Genomic DNA, 21,555 nt, shown 5'->3' on the forward strand with positions numbered 1-21,555 from the left:
AACACCAAATGCTAGAGAGGTTGCAGAGAAATTGGATTATGTTTACATTGCTGGTGGGAAAGTGAGGTGGTACAGCCACTCTAGAAAACAGTTTGGTGTTTTCTTATAAACTAAACTTGCTCTTATTGTACAACCCAACAATTATATTTCTAGCATTTATCCCAGAGAAATGAAAATTGATGTTCACAGACACATGAAAACAAATGTTTATAGTGCCTGTACAGCAGTATTTAGCAGCTTCATTTATAATAGCCCCAACTGGAAACAAGCTAAGTTTTATTCATCAGGTGAATGGTTAAATAAATTATGCTTTGTATATATCATGGAATAATACTCAGCAAAAAAAGAAACAAACTGTGGCTCTGACTGGTTTAGCTCAGCGGTTAGAGTGTCGGCCCACAGACCAAAGAGTCATGGGTTCGATTCCCAGTCAAGGACACGTACCTGGGTTGCAGGTTTGATCCCTGGACCTGGTCAGGGACGTGCAGGAGGCCATCAATCAATGCATCTCTCTCACATCAATGTTTCTCCTTCCCTCCTCCCTTCTTTTCCTCCCTCTCTCCCTAGCTCCATTCCTTCCATTTCTATCTAAAAATCAATGGAAAAATATCCTTGGGTGAGGATTAACCCAAAAAAAACCTGTTGATACAAGTTGGATAAACCCCAAGGAAATTTTGCTGAGGGGGGAAAATTAGGAATTGGCATTCCGTGTGATTCTATTTCTATAACATTTGAAAATAAAAATTTTCTACCAAAAATAGGTATGATCTACTGAAGCTTCACCAGTCTCTGACTTCTGACCCTAGACCCTATTTTAAAAGAGGTCATCTGATCAGGTCAGACCCTCCCACACTCTAGGGGAGGGTGTACATACCAACATAGTGGGAATCTTGGTGTCCAACCAGGGGTTTAGGTTACTTGTCTGACTCCAGAGAGGTTGAGCTCTAGGCCCCTGTCAGTGCAATTTCAATTTGTAACATCATCTAACAGTATCAAATTATAGATCATATATATTTGTAAAATACTTGATTTTGAGCTCTAGTAAATATTATTTGTTGACTTGTTTTAAGTTGAAATCGTTTTCATAATGGCATACCTCGTGATACTCTGAATCTAACTGAACTTCAGACTTTGTTGCTTATAGCTGAGAAAATAATTAATATTTTTAAAAATCTTAGTGAAAATGTTGGCTTAATGCTGCTGACATTTTTCCCATTTGGAAAGAGGGCTCTGTGCACATAAACAGGCTTTTGTGCTGGAGATAGCCGTGCTGTTGCCAATGTGGAGTTCTAGTTTTTTTCTTCACTGTGCCCTGTTGCTCCACCCTCTGAAAGTCACTGAAATGGTTTAGAGCATTTCCTTCTAGAGGGACCTCTTCCTCACACTTACTTTTGAAAAGTACTAATTTTAAGTTGAAGAATCAAAGAGATGTCTATTTTCTGCCTGATTTTTTGGTGCTCTTTACCTGGGCTGGATCACTCACTTGAATGAGATCCCCTTATGAAAGCTGCATTCAGGAACACTTCTGAAAATAAACGATGGCATGCTCACTATTTAGTTTGCCAAGCTTTCCTTGAAAAAGCAGGTAAGTTCTATTGAAAATGTGTCTTTTTGCTCTTTGGTATTTGCAGACACTTTGACAAGACCTATAGCATCGCGTGTTCTGTCTCCACATGACGCTGGTTTTCTGCACTTGGGACTGTATCTGGATGTGCGCTGGGCGGAGGGCTGAGCTTGCTTCTTCCTAGGCAAATGCAGTCATGTTCCCAACAAAGGGAGCTATATGTATGTCTCTTTATTGCTCAGTTTTCCTCAGAGCCATCGCTTTTATGCATGTAGTTAGCTCTTAAACACATACATGCACACTTAGAGACTGTACAAATTCTGTAAAAATGTAGAGAATAGGGAATGTCTAAATGGCACAGTGTAGGCCATTCAGTTAAATTTCAGTATGGCTTTCAGTGCAGGCGAAATAACTTTTCTGTCTCATTTTTTAAAGCAAAATAACTGAGGAAATCTAATTCTTTACTCGGAAATTCGTGTAAACATTGGTGCTTTAAAAATGGTAATGCTAAACTCAAGTTCCTTCACTCTGAACTGATCCCAGGATTCTTTTCCATAATTAGGAACAGATCAAAACCTGTAACTGCTAACTGAGGGAATTTGAAACTAACTATAAAAGTCTTTGTAGATGAGTTTTTAAAAAAGCACCTACCCAGACTGAAAGAGCCTGTGTGTAGTAGGGTGGTGGGTATGTTGGGGCTAGTTGCGCCTGTTTTCTGGTCATTTGCTCCTCAACCCTGTTTTGTGAAAGTGACCCTAGGTGTTCTCCCCTGTGAACAGGGACTCAGCTGGCTTAGCCAGGACCATAGCTTGGGAGGGTAGATATTCAAGATAGAGAATGGGCAGGCAGATGTGTGAAGGGGGAAGGCGGGTAGTGAAGCAGGGATTCTGACTTGTTGCTGGCTCTGCAACAGAGGTTGTTATTGTAATGTGGAACTAATATTAAAGCCCTCTCCGTGCTGGGTGTTTCATCTGCCTCTGTATGTAAGAGGCTAGTGTTCACAAGTGAAGGCAACACAGAATTTGTATTGAGAACCAGGCATTCATTTAGATTTTAGAGTTATGTTTATGGGTGCTAACAGGATTGCTATACTGAGCAAAGGATGTATGAAACTTCTGTTGACTCGGATATACTTTTTTTAGTAAAAGCTTTATTGAGATATAATTCACACATCATACAATTCGCCCATTTAAAGTGCACAATTTAGTGGTTTTTAATATATTCACAGAGTTGTGCAACCATGACCACATCAATTTTAGAATATTTTCATCACCTGAAAAAATAAATCCCGTACCCATTAGCAATCATTTCCCATTCCTCCCTCCCCCCAGCCTCTGGAAACCACCAGTCTACTTTTTGTCGCTATGGATTTGCCTATTCTGGACATTTCATATAAATTGAATCACATAATATGTGGTCCTTTGTGACTGGCTTCTTCACTTAGCACAGTGTTTTCAAGGTTCATCCAAATTTAGTATGTTTCAACACTTCATTCCTTTTTAAGATTGAATAATGTTCCATTGTATAGATATACCACATTTTGTTTATCCATTCTTCTGTTAATGGATACTTGGGTTGTTTCTACCCTTTGATTTTTATGAATAGTGTCAAATATACTTTTAATGTTTGTAGCTATTGTATAATAATGATGATTGTGTATATACAAACCTTCTGGTGTTAGATATCTGTACCTTAAGGGTTTTAAGAATTATAAAGCCATGAAATACATTTAAAACTAAACTACATAAAGTATAAGTTTTTCCATGTTTCAAGTGGCATTCGAGGTTCTTGTACAGTACTACCTTGTGGTTTTCATCATGATCATCATTTATTATTTCTTTTTCTTGAAAATCTCTCCTGCTTCTCAGTTGTATCTGGATGTTTCTTCTGAGCACTTTAATGACACTGTTCCTTTGGGTTTCCTCTGGACCCTTTCTCCCTGGACAGTTTCACCCACACCATCTATGAATACCACCGATGGCTAGAATGGGTAAATCTCTCTAGCAGATCTCTTTCCTGTATTCTCCATAGCCAGTACCCACTAGGCTTCCTTTAACATCTATTCACACGGCAGACTTTCTGACCCAGAGCAGCAGCCGTGATAGCAGGGGCTATGTCAGATGCTGTGCTCCTGGGAGCCCTGGGAGGAAAAGGGAGTGGGTGTCGTGTCACCCGAGTCTGAGTCAGGAGGGTCAACACAGAGCTGAGTCCTAAGGAAGAGGTCAGAGAGTGAGGGTATTTGGGGTTGGGAAAGGGCATGTCAAATCACTTTCAAGAGCTACCAGGAGTGACAGTCCTATAACCAAGATGCTGGAGAGTTGTCATGAAGAGACAAGATTTTGGCTGAGGGGTTTCAACATAGCCTGAAAACTGCTGGGAGTCATTAAAATGCTTTTAGGCCAAGGAGTGATCAAAGATCAGTGTTTTTGAAAGGTCCCTGTGGCAGCAGTTGGGAGAATAGATTGGAAGGAGAGGTCTGAGTTGAGGTGTGCAGGTAGAATTCTTGTTTAAACACCCAGAGGAGCCCTGGCCGGTTTGGCTCAGCGGTTAGAGCATCGGCCCATGGACCAAAGAGTCATGGGTTCAATTCCGGTCAAGGTTGCATACCTGGTTTGTGGTTTGGTCCCCAGCCCTGGTCAGGGTAGTACAGGAAGCAACCAATCAACGTGTCTCACAGTGAAGTCCCCCCCCCCCCCCCACTCTCCCTCCCTCCCTCTCTCCCTGAAGATAAATGGAAAAATATCCTGGGGTGAGGATTTATAAAACAACAACAACAAAAACCCAGGGGAAGATTTCTCTGATGACCCTTAGGCATATCCCATGGCAGCTTCCTTTCCTCATCTGTGCCTCCACAGCCATACACTTAACTGGTTTTCACTACACAAAAATTTCCTTGAGGGCAAGGATGATGTTTTATGTTTCTTTAACCTCAGTTGTTCCAGCATAGTGTTAATAAGTTGTAGACACTCCCTTGATTTTGCTAGGTGGAGGCATAGTTGTAGGTTACAAGAGCTTTAGGTTTGGTATCAGAACTTTTTCTTTTTTGCAACTTTTGTAACTTCTTTAAAGGTGCTGACAGCTTTTTCTGATATTGTCAGAGTAATTGCTGACCTGTGCTAAGGAGCCAGCTGGTTTGGAGACCAAGAATTTGTCATCCCAGTCTCCACAGTGTGGTGTTAGATGACTGAATTGTTTTAGGTTGGAATTTTGTTGAAAGAGTTGAGAAGTAGAAGAAAAGGAAGGGATGAGAACACAAACATTACTGACTTTTCAGAGAGGATGCCTAGGTAATGCTATCTGTATTGAAATATTTAAGAATAAAATGATAGGAAGTCTGGGATTAGCTTCAAAATAATATGATCACAGGGAAAGTGGATAGAGTATAGATGAAACATGATTGGCCATGAGCTGGTCATTATTAAAGCTGGGTTATGAACACATTGGGTTCATAACAATATTCTCTCTACTTTTTTATAAAATTAAAAACTTTCCATAATAGCTAGCCCTGGCCAGTTCAGCTCAGCGGTTAGAGCTATGGCCCGTGGACCAAAGGGTTGTGGGTTCGATTCCAGTCAAGGGCACATACCTCTGTTGCAGTTTGATTCCCATCCCTGGTTGTGGTTGTACGGGAAGCAACCAATCGGTGTGTCTCTCTCACATTGATGTTTCTCTCTCTCCCTTTCTTCCTCCCACTCTATCCGAAAATCAGTATGAAAATATGCTTGGGTAGGGATTAAAAACAAAACAAGAAAACTTTCCATATTGAAAAAATGAAAAAGATAATACAGGTGCTAGAACAAGAAATAAAGGTCCAAGTGTATTGTTTATCCTCCTAAAGGTAGCTTCAGGAATGTGCCTCAGCTAGGCCTGCAGCCTTGGCAATATGGGCTAGATTTTGGAACTCACCTCCTGTTCTACTTTATAGGAAGCACACAGCATTATACTAGGAGGGTTTTGCCAGTTAACGACCACTGTTGGGTAGTCTCTAGAACAGTCAGGTATCAGGAGCAAAACTCCTCTCCCTTAGCCCAGAATACCTCACCCTGGTGAAAATGGCAAAGGGAGCTTCCCCAAGAGCTACTGACTTCACCCCCAAGCAGGGGTGCATCATAGGCCTGGGGGCTTCTCTTCATGGGCTGTGAAACCTGGGAAGCTACTGTCCAGTGGGCCATGGCTGCATTTTCTCTTGCTCCTGCAGTTGTGGGTGACAGGCCATCCTCTCCCTGTATCCTGTATCCAAGGGTGTTCTATCTATTTCCTGTCTCTGTTGGCATCTTTCTGTCACCATCACCCTGAGGACACTAAACTGAGGCACTGAAAACAGTGATATAACTATACTAGAAGAGGGGAGAAGGATGACGGCCTGAATCACCTTCTGTTACAGCAGGACGTCATTAAGGGATGTCTAACATGGCTAAATCAAGAAAGAACGAATTAAAAAATGTATTAGTGATTAAAAGGTAACCCTCAGAGGAACTGAAAGGAGTCCTAATTAAATGTGGGGGCCTCTGGAGAGAAACGTTAAGAAGAGGAGGGGAAAGCAGGAACCATTGCTTTGCATGATTAGCCTTTTGGTACTTGTTGATATTTCCACCAAGTGTGTGTTGTTCTTAATGTTTTTTAAATTATTAATGAGCATGATAAAATAGAACAGGAATTCTGGAGAGTGGTGAAAAGGAATGGTTGGAAGGAAATTTGGGAAAGAAAGCACAAAGCTGTATTGAGGTGGGAGGTTGGGAGTGGACAGATGGTGAGTGTTAGCTTGCATGTCAGGAATGAGTGGCCCGGTGGTATTCACCAGCCTTGAGGCTCTGACCAGAGCTTGGGTATACAATTTTTGTGCCAGCACAAACCAGCATTAGGTGGGTGGTGTGTGAGGCCAGGTAATGGGCACTGGGATCCAGTCCAGGGCCTGTGGTCTCAACACAGAGTTTCATATTAGAACTTTGGGTTTTGTTTGTTTGTTTGTTTGTTTGTTTTTTAAAGAAAGTTATTTTGTGTCACAGCAAAATTGAAGGAGGTGGCAGCACTAGACTCAGGTTAGAATATGCCCAGCCAGTGGTCACAGAATCTTCCATCAGCACAGCTGAGGCTTGAGTGGAAAGCTGTTGATAGACAGGCCAAAGTTCTATGGGAAGAATCAGTCCTCTCCTGGCTTTCAGCCTTGCAGTGTCCAGAACTATGGCAAGACTGGCATGGTGAGGCCAGGAGCCCAGATGGCAGACATGTCCACTCAGCCCTTTTTAGTCCTGATGTGAGATTTTCAGTGTCTACAGAGCTGCTTGGCCTCTCGGGAAGATTTGAGGAGTAGAGGGAATGTAGTCTTGATGGGCTTCCAGACCAGGTGGAGCTGAGCCCAGATGGAGCTGCTGGCCTCAGGGGGCCATGGGAGCAGCCCACAGAGATTCTTCTGGGTACACACTGACCTTGGGTTGTCTCAGATCCTGATGGGTGCTGCCTCAAAGTAAAGAATGCTTCACCCTACAGGGCAACCAGCTGTCCTTTCCCATCCTCTCCCTGTCTCTCTCTGTCTTGCATGACGATTGTTCTTGGTGAAGATAAAAGATTAGAGGTCCTACTCTCTCTCTCTTTTCAAACCTTCTATATTGAAAGGTGGTTGTTCCCACCCAGGCAGGTGTGGCTCAGTGGTTGAGTGTCGACCCATGCACCAAGAGGTCACTGGTTCCATTCCTGGTCAGGGCACATGCCCAGGTTGTGGGCCCGATCCCCAGTGGGGGGCATGCAGGAGGTGGCCAGTTGATGTTCTCTCTCATTGATGTCTCTGCCTCTCTCCCTCTCCCTTTCTCTCTCTCTCTAAAAATCAATGAAGGGAGGAAAAAAGTTGTCTTTCCTAGTTACTCAGTAGTCATTCATTCACTTAAGTTTATGAGTACCTCCTTTGTAAATTGCACATAGTAGATGCAAAATGTTTTTAAAAAAATAAGAAGAAGGCCCTGGCCGGTTTGGCTCAGCGGTTAGAGCGTCGGCCTGCAGTCCGGAGAGACCTGGGTTCGGTTCCCGCTAAGGGCATGTACCTCGGTTGCAGTTTGTCCCCGGCCCTGGTCGGTCGTGTGGGTGGCAGCCACTCGATGTGTTCCTTTCATATCGATGTTTCTCTCTCTCTCTCTGTTCCTCTCTCTCCCTCCCACTCTACCTGAACAAAAAATAGAAAAAATGTCCTCAGGTGAGGATAAAAAAAAAAAATAAGAAGAAGAATTATTTATTCCATGGTATTAGAGTATAAGAAATGTCTTATTTTTTTTATTTTTTAAATATGCTTGGGCTCAGCTTCTACCCACCTTAGTGGATAAGAAATTCATTTTCAGCTTGTTTTCACAGAGCTCCATTCCCATCTCAGGGACGTGCAGAAACCTCAGGGTTTAACAGACGAGATCTGGGGAAACACCTCTGATGTGCATTCACTGACTGCTCCCTGTGCTCTGGCTGGTGGCCATTAGGTTTGTTTGAAGGCAGCTGTCCTCATTCCCATGTGTGATAGGCTTGGACACAGAATAATCACTGAGGCTCCAGAGCCCCCCAGGCCTACCATGCAGTCACCCCATATTCCTCGGCACTTTCAAAACTCTAAAACATCCTCTGTGTTCCCTCCATTTCCCAGTCTCAAGGTTTGGGCCTTGTCTCTCTTTTTGTTTCAAAGCACTACCCTCTCTTCCTCTGCCCTCATCCTTCCCCTGACTCCCACCCTGGGGAAGATCCAAGTTCATTTCTTTTGGGACCAAACCTTTCAAGTAACAATGTCAATTTTTTATTTCAGTGCAATTCATGAAAATAATGAAATTGTTCAAGGGAATGAGCGAGGGAAGAGATTTTTTAGAATAATTTCTTATTTCAGAGTTTCCTAAAGTGTGGCTTCTGGACACCAGCATCAGAATCACCTGGGGAGCTTAAAACTACAGAAGTAGGAATAGGGCCCAGAGTTCAGACTTGGTTGCAACTCTTCAGAGTTTAAGAACCCTGGTCTAGTTCTTGGCATGCAAGGTGCATCAGCTCTTGTGTGAGAGGTGGGGAATTACCTCTTTTTGCTTTCTTCTACAACAGTGAAAAAGTCATACATTGATATCTTTGTAGACAGAGAATACAGGAACCTTGTATTCCAGGTTATCTCTACACAGGTAGAATATGGTCATCCCCTTCCCTGAAAAGGAAGTGGATCAAATGTTGAGAGATGGCAGAGAAGAGAGCCATTTCCCAGTGGATGATGGGATGGCTGAATGAGGAAGGGAGGACACTCTGGTGACAGAAAGATTAAGTGCAGTGATATAGCTACCTGAAAACACTTGTTTGGCTGACACAAAATTAGTGCTTAGGCAGACCCACCATATCCTACCCCAAGTCCTGGGGCTAGCTGGGCTGCTGAGTTTTGTTTTTTAGAATTTATTTAACTTACATCGAGCCCTCCCACCCCCAGGCAAGCACACATTAATTAAACATATCACTGAAAAATGAGTCGGCAGCAGATTGTGTAAATGTACAGGGACATAAATTCAAAATGTCCTAGAGTGTGGAGAGTGATACCTACTCTTTGGAAAGGGAGAAGACTGACATTGGGAGTTTAATTTATAAATTGTAATGAGATTTACTTTGTATTAAATAGATTTTATTATAGAAATCCTTATTGTCTTTGGTATCAGAAAAGTCCACAAACACATTGCAACTTTTTCATAATTATGAAAGAAAGGTCTGATTGGGATATTAACTTGAGAAATGAAACCCAAAAGTATAAAAAGTGTTTAGTTTTACAGTTAACAAAATTTAAATTATGGTTGCAACTATAAGCCATTTCTTAGAAGAAAGAAAACTCAATCATGTCTTACTGAGTTATGGGGGAAGTGAAGTCATTATTTTTTCGAGTATCAAATTCATTTACTCACCAAATATTTATTAAGCACCTCTTACATGCCAGTCACCACTTTAGGCACTAAGATATAGTAATCAGCAGCAAAGTTCCTGTTCTCATGGATCTTATTCTCTAGTGAAAGAAAAAGACCATAAATAAATGTGCATATAAAGGCGGAGGAAAAATCGAGCAAGATAAGGAGATAGAGTTGTGGCTTCAGTTGTGCAGTGGTGCATGATCAGTCTTTCTCTTCACATTTGACTTCATAGCATGATTTAAAAACAAGAGTCAAGGGCCTCATGGTTTTTCCAAGACCCTCTCTTAATCCTATTCAGAGTATTTTGAAGGACTTACATCTTTATTCTTCATCCCTCTTCAGCTGGTAATTCTGCCAAATCTTCTTTGTCATTGGTTTTATGTGATCAGTTCTCCAACAGCACTTTCACTAAAACCTCATCTTTTGCAAAACTGATTTTGCAGTTGATTTGCATGTCTGACAATCTCTGAGTAGGGACTACCCAATTCATGCTTGTTGGCCCAGTGTAATTTTTTTTATCCTCACCTGAGCACTTTTTTTTTTTTTTTTTGCATTTATCTTCAGATAGAGCGGGAGGGAGGGAGGGAGGAAGAGAGAGAGAGAGAAACATCGATGTGAGAGGAGCACATCAACTGGTTGCCACCCACACGACCCCAACCAGGGCTTGGGACAATCCACAACCAAGTTATGTGCCCTGAGCGGAACCGAACCAGGGACTCTCTGGTCTGCAGGCCGACACTCTAACTGCTGAGTCAAATCGGCCAGGGCCTAGTGTAATTTTTATTAGCACTCCCCTTCACTCACAGTAATTCTTAGTTTGGACAATAAACTCATCATCCTTTCAATTAAACATTAACCAGTAAAGACTAACACAGTGGGTGGGGTGTTAAGCAGAGCTAGACGTTTCTAAGTAGCCGACCCACTCATAAATATTTTTATATTATGACTTTGCTTTCCTAGAAAACCCTGTGACTGTGGAGACTTAGATGATAAATATTTAACAAAATAGAACCCCTTTTAGAATAATATGAGTCTGGTACCAGACACACTGGCAGCCAGCTTATATAGGTTTATGATTTTAAAATTGGTCATGAACATGTTGTGACCCTGCTTTACCAAGCACCGGGGGAGCTGCCCTGAGGAGTAGGCACATGGATACTGATAGATCCTCAGAAGGTACCACTGGCATCCCACAATAATTAAAGCATCTCATGGGTTTCTTTTAAGTGTAAACACTGAAGACTTACTAATGTTTTAAGAAATAAAACTCTATAAACAGGATTGAATGAACTAGAATCTGTTTCCTTCTCCTTTATGTATATAACCTGAAATCTTCACTCCTCAAGATTGAATGACTTTGTTTATGTAATTGTCCCTCTCTAATCTTGTTAAAATGCTTTTATATGAGGACTATAACCATATTCTTAATGAGACTTCTTATTTGGGATGTGTTACTGTAATAAATGAAGGAAAAGCAAATAATGTGGGTTCCTTTTTATCTAGGATATGAAATCTATGCATGTATCTTAGGTAATATAAGGACACAGTTGTCCTTAGTAATAAATTCTGAGATGCACATATTTTCATATTCTAATACCTCTGAAATTAAGGTGAATCTTACGGTCAATGATTTTAAAAGCATTTTTTCATAGTTTGACAGTGTTTCTTAATAGTACACAAAATAATGCCTCTTTCAGTCAGTGGTTTTGAGTTAACTACACTAGGAATTTTGGTATAAAGACTATTAACTGGCCCTGGTCGGTTTGGCTCAGTGGTTAGTGTCGGCTTGCAGTCCAGAGAGACCTGGGTTCAGTTCCCGCTAAGGGCATGTACCTCGGTTACAGTTTGTCCCCGGCCCTGGTTGGGTCGTGCAGGTGGCAGCCACTCAGTGTGTCCCTTTCGCGTTGATGTTTCTCTCTCTCCCTTCCACTCTATCTGAACAAAAAATGGAAAAATGTCCTCAGTGAGGATTAAAAAAAAAGACTATTAACTGTATAATGAAATTATTTAAGTTCCAAATGGCATTATGTTGATTGTCAGGTGATATTCAATATAGTAAAATTTGAGATGTGGTTTAAAAAGACATTATCCTGAAGTAAGCACATAAATGTTGAAGTAATGAAGGGCATGAGATGAGGCTGCCCACCTTGCTGTAGATCAGGAATTAGAATTTGAAGCAGACCAAGAGAGTATTTTGTCTGGATGAAGGCACAAAGAGGTAACAGGCAAACTGACTTGCCTGTCATTAGTACGAGAGGTCTTCAGGGTCAGCCTGTAAGAACTTAGATATGGCCCTGGCCGATTTGGCTCAGCAGTTAGAGCGTCGGCCCTCGGACCTGAGAGTCCCGGGTTTGATTCCCGCTAAGAGCACGTACCTCGGTTGCAGTTTGTCCCCGGCCCTGGTTGGGGTCATGTGGGTGGCAGCCACTTGATGTGTCTCTCTGATATCGATGTTTCCCTCCCTCTCTCTTCTCCTTCTCTCCCTCCTGCTCTATCTGAAGATGAATGCAAAAGTGTCCTCGGATGAGGATTAAAAAAAAACAAAAAACTTAGATATGTTGTCATGAGCAGAGGGCTGCTGGAGGAGGTTGTTGAAGCCTCAGAATACGGTAAATTCTCATATCATTGATGGATTCTGTACCTTTAAGCAAAACAACATACAACAAAACAGATTTTACCATAGGCTAATTGATATAAACAAGAGTTAAGTTCCTAGGCACCTCATTGTTATAAGGAAATGTTATTGGAGGACCTGCTATATTACTTTTGGATTGGCATTTAAAGAAAAGAAACTAAAGGGATGAGTCACTTTTCCTCAAGTGAAAAATAAAAATTACATTAATCTCTTCTTTACAATTGAAAGTATACTTTCAGCATAACTGTTGAACCAAGAAGACTGAGTTAATGATGCTGTTTGGTAACCATCCTAATCACACTGCCTGTTCTCCTGTCACAGATTGCCTTCTCCCAGCACAGCAATTTCATGGACCTGGTGCAGTTCTTCGTGACTTTCTTCAGGTAATCTCACTCAGACAGACTCTATCTGTTCTTTCGGCTGGGCACTTAGTTGCATTAGTTATCAGCTCATAAGAATAAATGGATAATCCTGAGTTTGCACGACAGATCAACTAATTGATTTATGTTCCTGAAAAGTTACATGTCAGTAACAATAGTGTAAATTCAGTCTCATCTGATAAAATGAAAGCATTTGCTTTGTATCTTCTGGATTTCCGTGGCAGCTTTTCATGTACCCTATACTAAAATGTAGATAATTTGGTTCTTCAAATGGAGAGAATTTGAGGTTGAAACAACACTTAAGTAATAATGATTACTGGTGTGCGGTACATATATGCTTCCTCTTGTTCAAGAAATGATAATTACCTGAATTAATTTTAAAGCTAAAATGATTTGTTAAGCCCTTAGAATTTTTTTATTGTAGTTTTTTATTTTATTCTTACGAAAATACTGAATACACATAATTGGAAAAGAAACATGAGATAGTACTTATAAGAGAAAGCAGCAGCATCCTGCCTACCACCTTCCCACTCTTCCCTTCTCCCCAATTTGAATGGTTTTAGCTCTTTTTCACTCATCCAGGCTTACACTGTTTCTTGATTTTTCAGTTCAGTTATCCTTTGATGTCCTACTGTCGATGAGGATTTACTATCTTATGTTACCTCACCCAACAACTTTCCCACACCACAAAAACATATAAAATTCCCCCTCCTCCCATTCATTTAATGTAGTACATCACAATGCTTGGCTAAGTCAGTCATCCCTGTTCATGTTGTTATAACCATAAAACTCCTATTCACAGCTGAATTGAGTTCTAATTAGACTTCCCATTTTGGGGGGTGGGCGATCACTCTTTGCTTATGCTAAATGTAGTATTTGCCATATTTTGGTCTTTTCAATTGTTTGGATTTCTATGAACCTCTGATTCATCACATGAGTACCAGGTCCAGAACTGAAAAATCTCTGTTTGGTCAAACACAAGCAGGTACTCTCTTGATTTGCTTCTGTTGGAGATGTCTGCCCAAGAGCCCTTCAGCCTGCTGCTCCTAAGTACACTACTCCTTGAGGCCTGCCACGCACTGTCATCTTGGGAGTTTCTTTTGCCTTCCTCTTACATTGAACTCTTATTTCTTATGTCCCAGATCTTATGTCTTCATTTCCCTGTTTATTCCCTCCTTTTACTGGGCACATTCTCCAGGAGGTTTCTGAGCAAAGGTACAGGGAGGTAACTTTTCCGTGACTGCCCTGTCTGAAAAAGTCTTAATTTTACCCTCGCAGTTGATTGAAAGATTAAATATAGAATTCTAGGTTGGAAACCATTTTCCATTAGAATTTGGAAGGCATTATGCTGTGTTTTCTGTCTTCTAGTATTACTATTAAAAAGGCTAAAGCCATTAAAATTTCCTCTCCTTGTATGGAATCTATTTTCTCTCTTTAAAAAATTATATTGTGTTCCAGCCGGTGTGGCCCACTGGATTGAGCATTGTCCCATGGACTGAGAGGTCCCAGTTCAATTCTGGGTCAGGGCACATGCCTGGGTTGTGGGCTCAATCCCCAGTAGGGGTCCTGCAGGAGACAGCCGATCAATGTTTCTCTCTCACATAGAGTTTCTCTTTCTCATAGATGTTTCTCTCTCTCTTCCTTCCCCTCTCTAAAATTTCAATAAAAACATATTTAAAAAAAAAAAATTATATTGTGGGCCCTGGCTAGTTTGGCTCAGCGGTTAGAGTGTCGGCCTGCGGTCCGGAGAGACCCGGGTTCGGTTCCCGCTAAGGGCATGTACTTCGGTTGCAGTTTGTCCCCGGCCCTGGTTGGTTGTGCGGGTGGCAGCCACTCGATGTGTCCCTTCACGTCGATGTTTCTCTCTCTCTCTCCCTTCCTCTCTCTCCCTCCCACTCTATCTGTACAAAAAAATGGAAAAATATCCTCGGGTGAGGATAAAAAAAAAAAATTATATTGTGGTATAACACAAAATTACAGAAACACAAATCGTAAGTATCTAACTCAGTGAATGATCACAAATTTAACATACTTATATAACTACTACCCAGGACAAAATATTTAATATTACACCCCTTTCAATCAATCAGAAAAAGAACTGCTAATTAAGCCTAAAGAAAGGAATATAAATAGAACAAAATTAATGATATAGGAGAAGAAGTACAATAGAGAGAATTGAAAGAACTACAAGATGGATCTTTGAAAAGAATAAGAATAATGTTGATAAACCCCTGGCAAGCTTGACCAAGAAAAAGAAGGTATAAATAATCAGTGTCAGAAATAAAAAAGAGCACATTACTTCAAATCCTGCAGACTTTTTTCTCCTCCACAAGAGTACTTTATAAACAACTTTATGGGAATAAATTTGAAGATGGAACAGATAGAATGGAACAATTAAAAAAAAACAAAAAACTATATACAACTTACCAAAACTGACACTGAAGAAATAGGAAATCTGAATAGTCCTATATGTATTTTAAGAAACAATACATAATTTAAAATTTTCCCACAAAGATAACTAGGTCCAGGTAGTTTCATTGGTAACTTATACCCTTTTAAGGAAGAAATAATATCAATATCAACCAAATCTAGAGAACAGAAAAAGAGGGAATACTCCCCAATTCATTTTTGAAGTTAACAGAACCTGACAAGAATATTATGAGAAACAGACTTACAAGCCAGTCTCATGAAGAAGGAAGCAACATTCTACCAATAATATTAAAAGACTACTACTGTCCTAGTTGGTTTGGCTTAGCGGTTAGAGCACTGGCCTGCGGTCCAGGGAGACCCGGGTTCGGTTCCGCTAAGGGCATGTACCTTGGTTGCAGTTTGTCCCCGGCCCCCTGGTTGGGTTGTGTGGGTGGCAGCCACTTGATATGTCCCTTTCACATCAATGTTTCTCTCTCTCTCTCTCTCTCTCTCTCTCTCTCTCTCCCCCCTCACACCCTCTCTCCCCTCACCCCCTCTCTCCCCTCACTCCCTCTCTCCCCTCACTCCCTCCCTTCCACGCTATCTGAACAAAAAATGGAAAAATGTCCTCGGGTGAGGGTAAAAAAAAAGACTACTACTGTACAATGACCCAGTTGGGTTTATTCCAGGAATTACGAGGTTGACAAGATTTAATATCATTCATTTAAAAATCTTAGGAAACTAAGAATAGAAGGAAACTTCTTTAAATCTGTCTGATAATATATAAAGCCAACAGCAAACCACATTATTTATGGTAAAATGTTTGAAGCTTTCTGTTTGAGTTTGTGAACATGACAGAGATGCCACTATCAGTTCATTCAACATTGTGGTAGGGGTTCTAGCTAATACTGTAGATAAGAAAAATAAAATACATAAGATTTGGAAAAGAAAAATATCATTGCTCACAACATGATTGTATTCATAGAAATTTCAAAGCATCTAGACATGAGAAGTATTAGAATTAATAAGTGAATTCACCAAAGTTGCTAGACACAGGGCAGTATTTATTTATTTATTTATTTTTTATTTTATTTTTTTTATCCTCACCCGAGGACATTTTTCCTTTTTTGTTCTGGTAGAGTGGGAGGAAGAGACAGGAACAGAGAGAGAGAGAGAGAGAGAGAGAAACATCGATGTGAAAGGGACACATCGAGTGGCTGCCACCCGCACGACCAACCAGGGCCGGGGACAAACTGCAACCGAGGTACGCGCCCTTAGTGGGAACCGAACCCGGGCCTCTGGGGACCGCAGGTCGACGCTCTAACCGCTGAGCCAAACTGGCCAGGGCCACAGGGCAGTATTTAAAAATCAGTTCTAGCCCTTGCTGGTTTGGCTCAACAGTTAGAGCGTTGGCCCACAGACCAGAGTTGCTGATTCGATTCTGGCCAAGGGCGTGTACCTCAGTTGCAGTTCAGTCCTGGCCCTGGTTGGGATTGTGAGGGCCGCAACCAGTTGATGTTTCTCTTTTTCTCTCCCTCCCCCTCTATCTGAAGATAAATGGAAAAGTATCCTCGGGTGAGGATTTTAAAAAAAAAATCAGTTCTATGTTGTTCTGAGGTGTACATCTTTTGCAGTTCTAATCAGAAGGGCAGATGTTCACATGAAAACCATACAATTGTATTTCCCATAGAAAGCCATCAGGTACCCTTGCCCTGGCCGGTTTGGCTCAGCGGTTAGAGTGTTGGCCCGTGGACCAGAGTCCCAGGTTGTTCCCGCTAAGGGCACGTACCTCGGTTTCGGTTTGTGTGGGTGGCAACCAGTCGACGTGTCTCTTTCACATTGATGTTTCTCTCTCTCTCTTCCTCTCTCTCTCCCTCCTGCTCTATCTGAAGATAAATACAAAAATGTCCTCAGGTGAGGATTAAAAAAAAAAAAAAAGAATACATTTAGTATATCTCGGGGCGGGGGGAATCAATTATATTCCTATATTTCACCAACAAAAAAATGAAATTTACATGTTTGTGCGACTTTGATAAATAAAATTGTTCAAAATTGCAACATAGCTAGATCAAGAAAGAATGATCAAGACAAAAATATGGGTGGGTAGGGAGACAGTCCACTAGCCCTCCCAGGTAATGAGCATTTTGCTGGGCTACAGTGATCAGTGTGGCACTGGCACAAAATCAGATTGACCAGTGGAACATAATAACCAGAGAAACAGATAAAGTTATAAAGGTTCAGATTTCTTTTAAGTGATGAAAAAGTAAATAAAAACAAAAAGTAAATAGTAACAAACAAGAAACTGGAAGATCAGTATAGACTTAACTAGTACAACTGAGAAACTGAATTGTTCATTTTATTTAATTTTAACTAAATATAATTTTTAAACTGATAACTTGACCAGTTATCATAAAACTTTTAAGTATGTTTAGAAAAACCTGCATATGTAAATCTACTTTTTCAGATGTAAATTTTATGAAATTCAAGTACAGAGCAAATATTTCCTAAAAAAATTTTTTTTTCAAATTGAGATGTTTTTAAGTATAAAATATACACTGGATTCTAACAGCTTAGTAGAAAATAAGAATGTAAAATATCTCGATTTTTATATTGGTCACATATTTAAATGATGTTTTAGATATTTTGGGTTGAATAAAAATATGTTATTAAGCCCTGGCCGGTTTGGCTCAGTGGTTAGAGCGTCGGCCTGTGGTCCAGAGAGACCTGGGTTTGGTTCCCGCTAAGGGCATGTACCTCGGTTGCAGTTTGTCCCCGGCCCTGGTTGGTCGTGCGGGTGGCAGCCACTCGATGTGTCCCTTTCACATCGATGTTTCTCTCTCTCTCTCTCTCCCTCCTGCTCTATCTGAACAAAGAATGAAAAAAAAGTGTCCTCGGGTGAGGATAAAAAAAAAAAAAAAAAAAAAAAATGTTATTAAGATTACCTGTTTCTTCTCATTTTTTTAATGTCACTACTAGAACATATAAAATTACATATATGGCTCATATTAAATTTTTATTAAACAATGATAGAGATAATATAATACAAAGGGAAAAAGTTTATAGGGACAACATAAAAAGATATGATGAAATAATGCTAAACTAATCCAAGTATTTTAAAGTAAAAATATTAAATCTTTATTCAGACTTTTAAGTGGAAGACAAGAATTTTTTTGTTTGTTTTAAATATTTTTATTGATTTATTACTTTTTTTTCTTCATTGATTTTTGAGAGAAAGGGAGAGGGAGAGAGAGAAAGAAATATCGATGACGGAGGACATTGATTGGCCACCTCCTTCATACCCCACGACTAGGCATGTGCCCTGACCAGGAATTGAACTGGCAACCTCTTGATGCATGGGTCAACGCTCAACCACTGAGCAACACCAGCTGGGCTGTTTTTATTGATTTTTTAGCGAGAGAAGAAAGGGGAGAGAGAGAGAAACATCAATGTGAGGGAGAAACCAGTCGGCTGCTTCTTGCTTGCCCCCTACTGGGGATCGACCCGAAACCGGGCGTGTGCCCTAACTGGAAATTGAACTGGGACCTCTGAGTCCGTGGGACAGTGCTCAATCCACTGAGCCACACTGGCCAGGCTGTTTGTTTGTTTTTTGAATAGTCAGTGAAAGGACACAAATTCTTATAAAATACCCAAAGTAACGTATGTTCATCATAAAACTTCAAACAACATAAAAAATAAAGTAAAATTCAAACTTACCCTGATTCTACTCTTTACAAGTTACCACTGTTGCCCTCGCCAGGTGACTTGGTTGGAACATTGTCCCCTACACCAAAAGGTGGTGGGTTTGATTCCTGGTCAGGGCACATACCCAGGTTGCAAGTTTGATCCTTGGTTGGGGCACATGTGGGAGGCAGCTGATCAGTGTTTCTCTCTTTCTCCCTCTCTCTCCCTCCCTCCCTCCCTTCCTCTCCCTTCTTCTCTCTAAAATCAAATTTAAAAAAAAAAATTTTTTTAATCCTCACCTGAGGATATTTTTCCATTTATCTTCAGATGGAGTGGGAGGGAGGGAGAGGGGGAAGGGGAGAGAGAGAGACAGAAACATCAATGTGAGAGGCACATTGATTGGTTGCCTCCCACAACTCCAACCAGGGCCAGGGACAAACTGCAACCGAGGTACATGCCCTTGACCAGAATCGAACCCCTGACTCATTGGTCCGCAGACTGATGCTCTAACCACTGAGCAAAATCAGCAAGGCTCTAAAATCAATTTTTTAAAAAAAATTTAGAAATTACCATTGTTAGTATTTTGGTGTTTATGTTTCCAAAATTTTTCTCTGTATGTATACACTGTACATAAATAGTGATTTTTCTGATTCTTCGGTTTATAAAATGGGCTGCCTCCTTACATATTGTTCTGTTTTATTCACTGTATTGTGCTTAACTTTTCCCAGGTGGAAATTGACCTCATTTTTCAAACAACTTTTCCTATCATTTGAGTACCATATTTTATTTAGACATTCCTCTTTTGACTGATTCTTAGGTTGTCCTCAATTTTTGTTGCATATGTCTGCATTTTTCTGTGGATGTTCTCTCTGGAATAGTTTTTTGTTCTATAATTGCTATCCAAAAACATTGCCAGATGGCCCCTCAGAACAGTTGCTCATATTTACATTCCTACAGCAGGAATGTAATGTCTCTTACTATTTCTGCCTCTCTCTTGTTACTACTACTCTTAGCAACCCTGGAAATGGTCATATTTTTAATTTTCCTTATCTGGGAGATATCATTGGTATCTTGTTTAATTTGGATTTCTTTTTTTGTTGTTATTTTTTAAAAATCCTAACCTAAGGATATTTTTTCCATTGATTTTTAGAGAGTATGGAAGGGTTGAGGAAGGGGAAGAGAGAGAGGGAGAGATTGATGTGAGAGACACATATTGATTGGTTGCCTCTTGCACATGCCTCGACCAGGTCTGGGGATTGAACCTGCAACCCAGGTATGTGCCCTTGACTGGGAATCAAACCCGTGACCCTTTGGTGTTAGGGCTGACGCTCTAACCACTGAGCTATGCAGGCCAAGGCTCATTTGGATTTCTTTAATTATGAGTGATATTTACTGATCTCTTATAAGCTCTTATTTTTAATTATCTGTTCATACCCTTTGCGCCCATTTCTATTGATATATTTGCCTTTTTCTTACTGAAATTTGGGGTCTCATTATATTTTGTGATTGTTAACATGAGTATGTCTTTACTTGTTTGTGTTTTCTGGTATTTTTTGCCAAGCAGATCTGTCTGTCTTTTCCTATATTTTCTTCATGAGTATTTTATCGCTTGTTTTTTTTTTTATATTTAGGTCTTCCTTTATCCATCTGGAATCTATTTGGATATAGCTTTACTTTTTTTCCAAGTGGATAGACTTCAGAAACTTGTCAGTGAATCAAGGCAGGATATTAATTACCTCAACTCCAAGGCCATACCACACACTAGCCTGGGAATTCACTCTTTATTTTATTTCCTTTTTCAGCATATGCCCAGCTTAGCTCATTGGAGCTGAGCGGAGCCCCAGGACCTCTGTCCCAAATGATGCAATGCCAGCAATATGGAATGCTGGAAATTTGATGAAACGTACTCCCATTTACAGGGAAGTCTCTTCCTCCCACAGAAGGCTACTGCTATCTCTAGTGTTAGCACATAAGATACCAACATCTCTTCATAGCCCTCCAACCATTTTTTAAATTCTGCTTAGTGCCAGACAGCCAAGACTCACTGACACCAGCCATCTTCCACAGTTCCTCCAAAGCAGGGCCAAAGAATCATTCTGTATTCTTGCAAATTCTGTATTTCATGAATTTTTGTCCTATTACTTCCACCAAATTATGAGTTTCTCTAAGGTTGTTTTCCTGTCCTTCCCTTTTTGGCATATGAGCAGCGGGGCCTGGAGGGGTGGTGTACTTAATCTAGTTTTCTGCATTTGTCTCAAAGGTACCTAATTGCACACTGACCTGTCATATTCTTACTCCAAAACACAACCTAATTGTCTACTCCAGGCACATTCACCCCAGAGGCCAGCCTTTCTTGGACTGTGACCTACTCATGTTTTCGTTGTAGCACTTCATCACCCTTCATGCAGGTATTTAACAGTCTAGAGCTTAAGGGCAGGCCATAAACAGGCAAACCTACAATTTGACATGCAGAGATGAACATGGCCAGTTAGAGGCCTCTCCTACAAGTTTTAAAGCGGATTCTGAGAGTGTGAAACACTTATCTCATGAATCTCAGCCCTGGCTATACCTTAGAACCACCTGGGAAGCTTTAAAAAGAAAAAAGAGAAAAAAGCAGCAGCAGCCTGGGCCCCTTACCCAGAGGTGTTAATTTAATTGGTCTGGCATGGGACCTGATCATTGTGATATTTAAAGGCTCTCTAGTGATTCTTATGTTCAGGTGACATTAAGAAACCCTGAATTAGCTGAAAGTCGTATAAATTCAGGGAATGGGCAGTAGTTCATTCATCCATATGCAACTAAGCATAGGAGGTCAGATGGGAAAAATGATTAGGTAACTCCTGAGGGGCTGTGACCATGGTTTCAACTCCTGGCAGCTTCATGATTCCAGTTCCTACAAGAGCTGGCTGCTTTCGGTCTCTGAGAGAGACCCAGAATTATTCCCCACAGCCATCCAGTGAACAACCTAGGGAGCTGTTATCTGGGATTTAA

General features: G+C 40.8%; 1 protein-coding gene across 2 annotated transcripts in view; it reads left to right on the forward strand.

The window, feature by feature from the left end:
- Positions 1–21,555, forward strand: part of ATRN (attractin) — a 185,008-nt gene that overhangs the window by 137,318 nt on the left and 26,135 nt on the right. For both annotated transcript variants that reach the window (XM_036244251.1, XM_036244252.1), the window contains exon 25: positions 12,416–12,477. In XM_036244251.1, coding sequence (XP_036100144.1) covers positions 12,416–12,477 — 62 coding nt within the window. The remainder of the gene's footprint in view (positions 1–12,415; positions 12,478–21,555) is intronic.

The sequence above is a fragment of the Molossus molossus genome, unplaced genomic scaffold (assembly GCF_014108415.1).
Source record: "Molossus molossus isolate mMolMol1 unplaced genomic scaffold, mMolMol1.p scaffold_m16_p_6, whole genome shotgun sequence".
NCBI classification, from domain to species: Eukaryota; Metazoa; Chordata; class Mammalia; order Chiroptera; family Molossidae; genus Molossus; species Molossus molossus.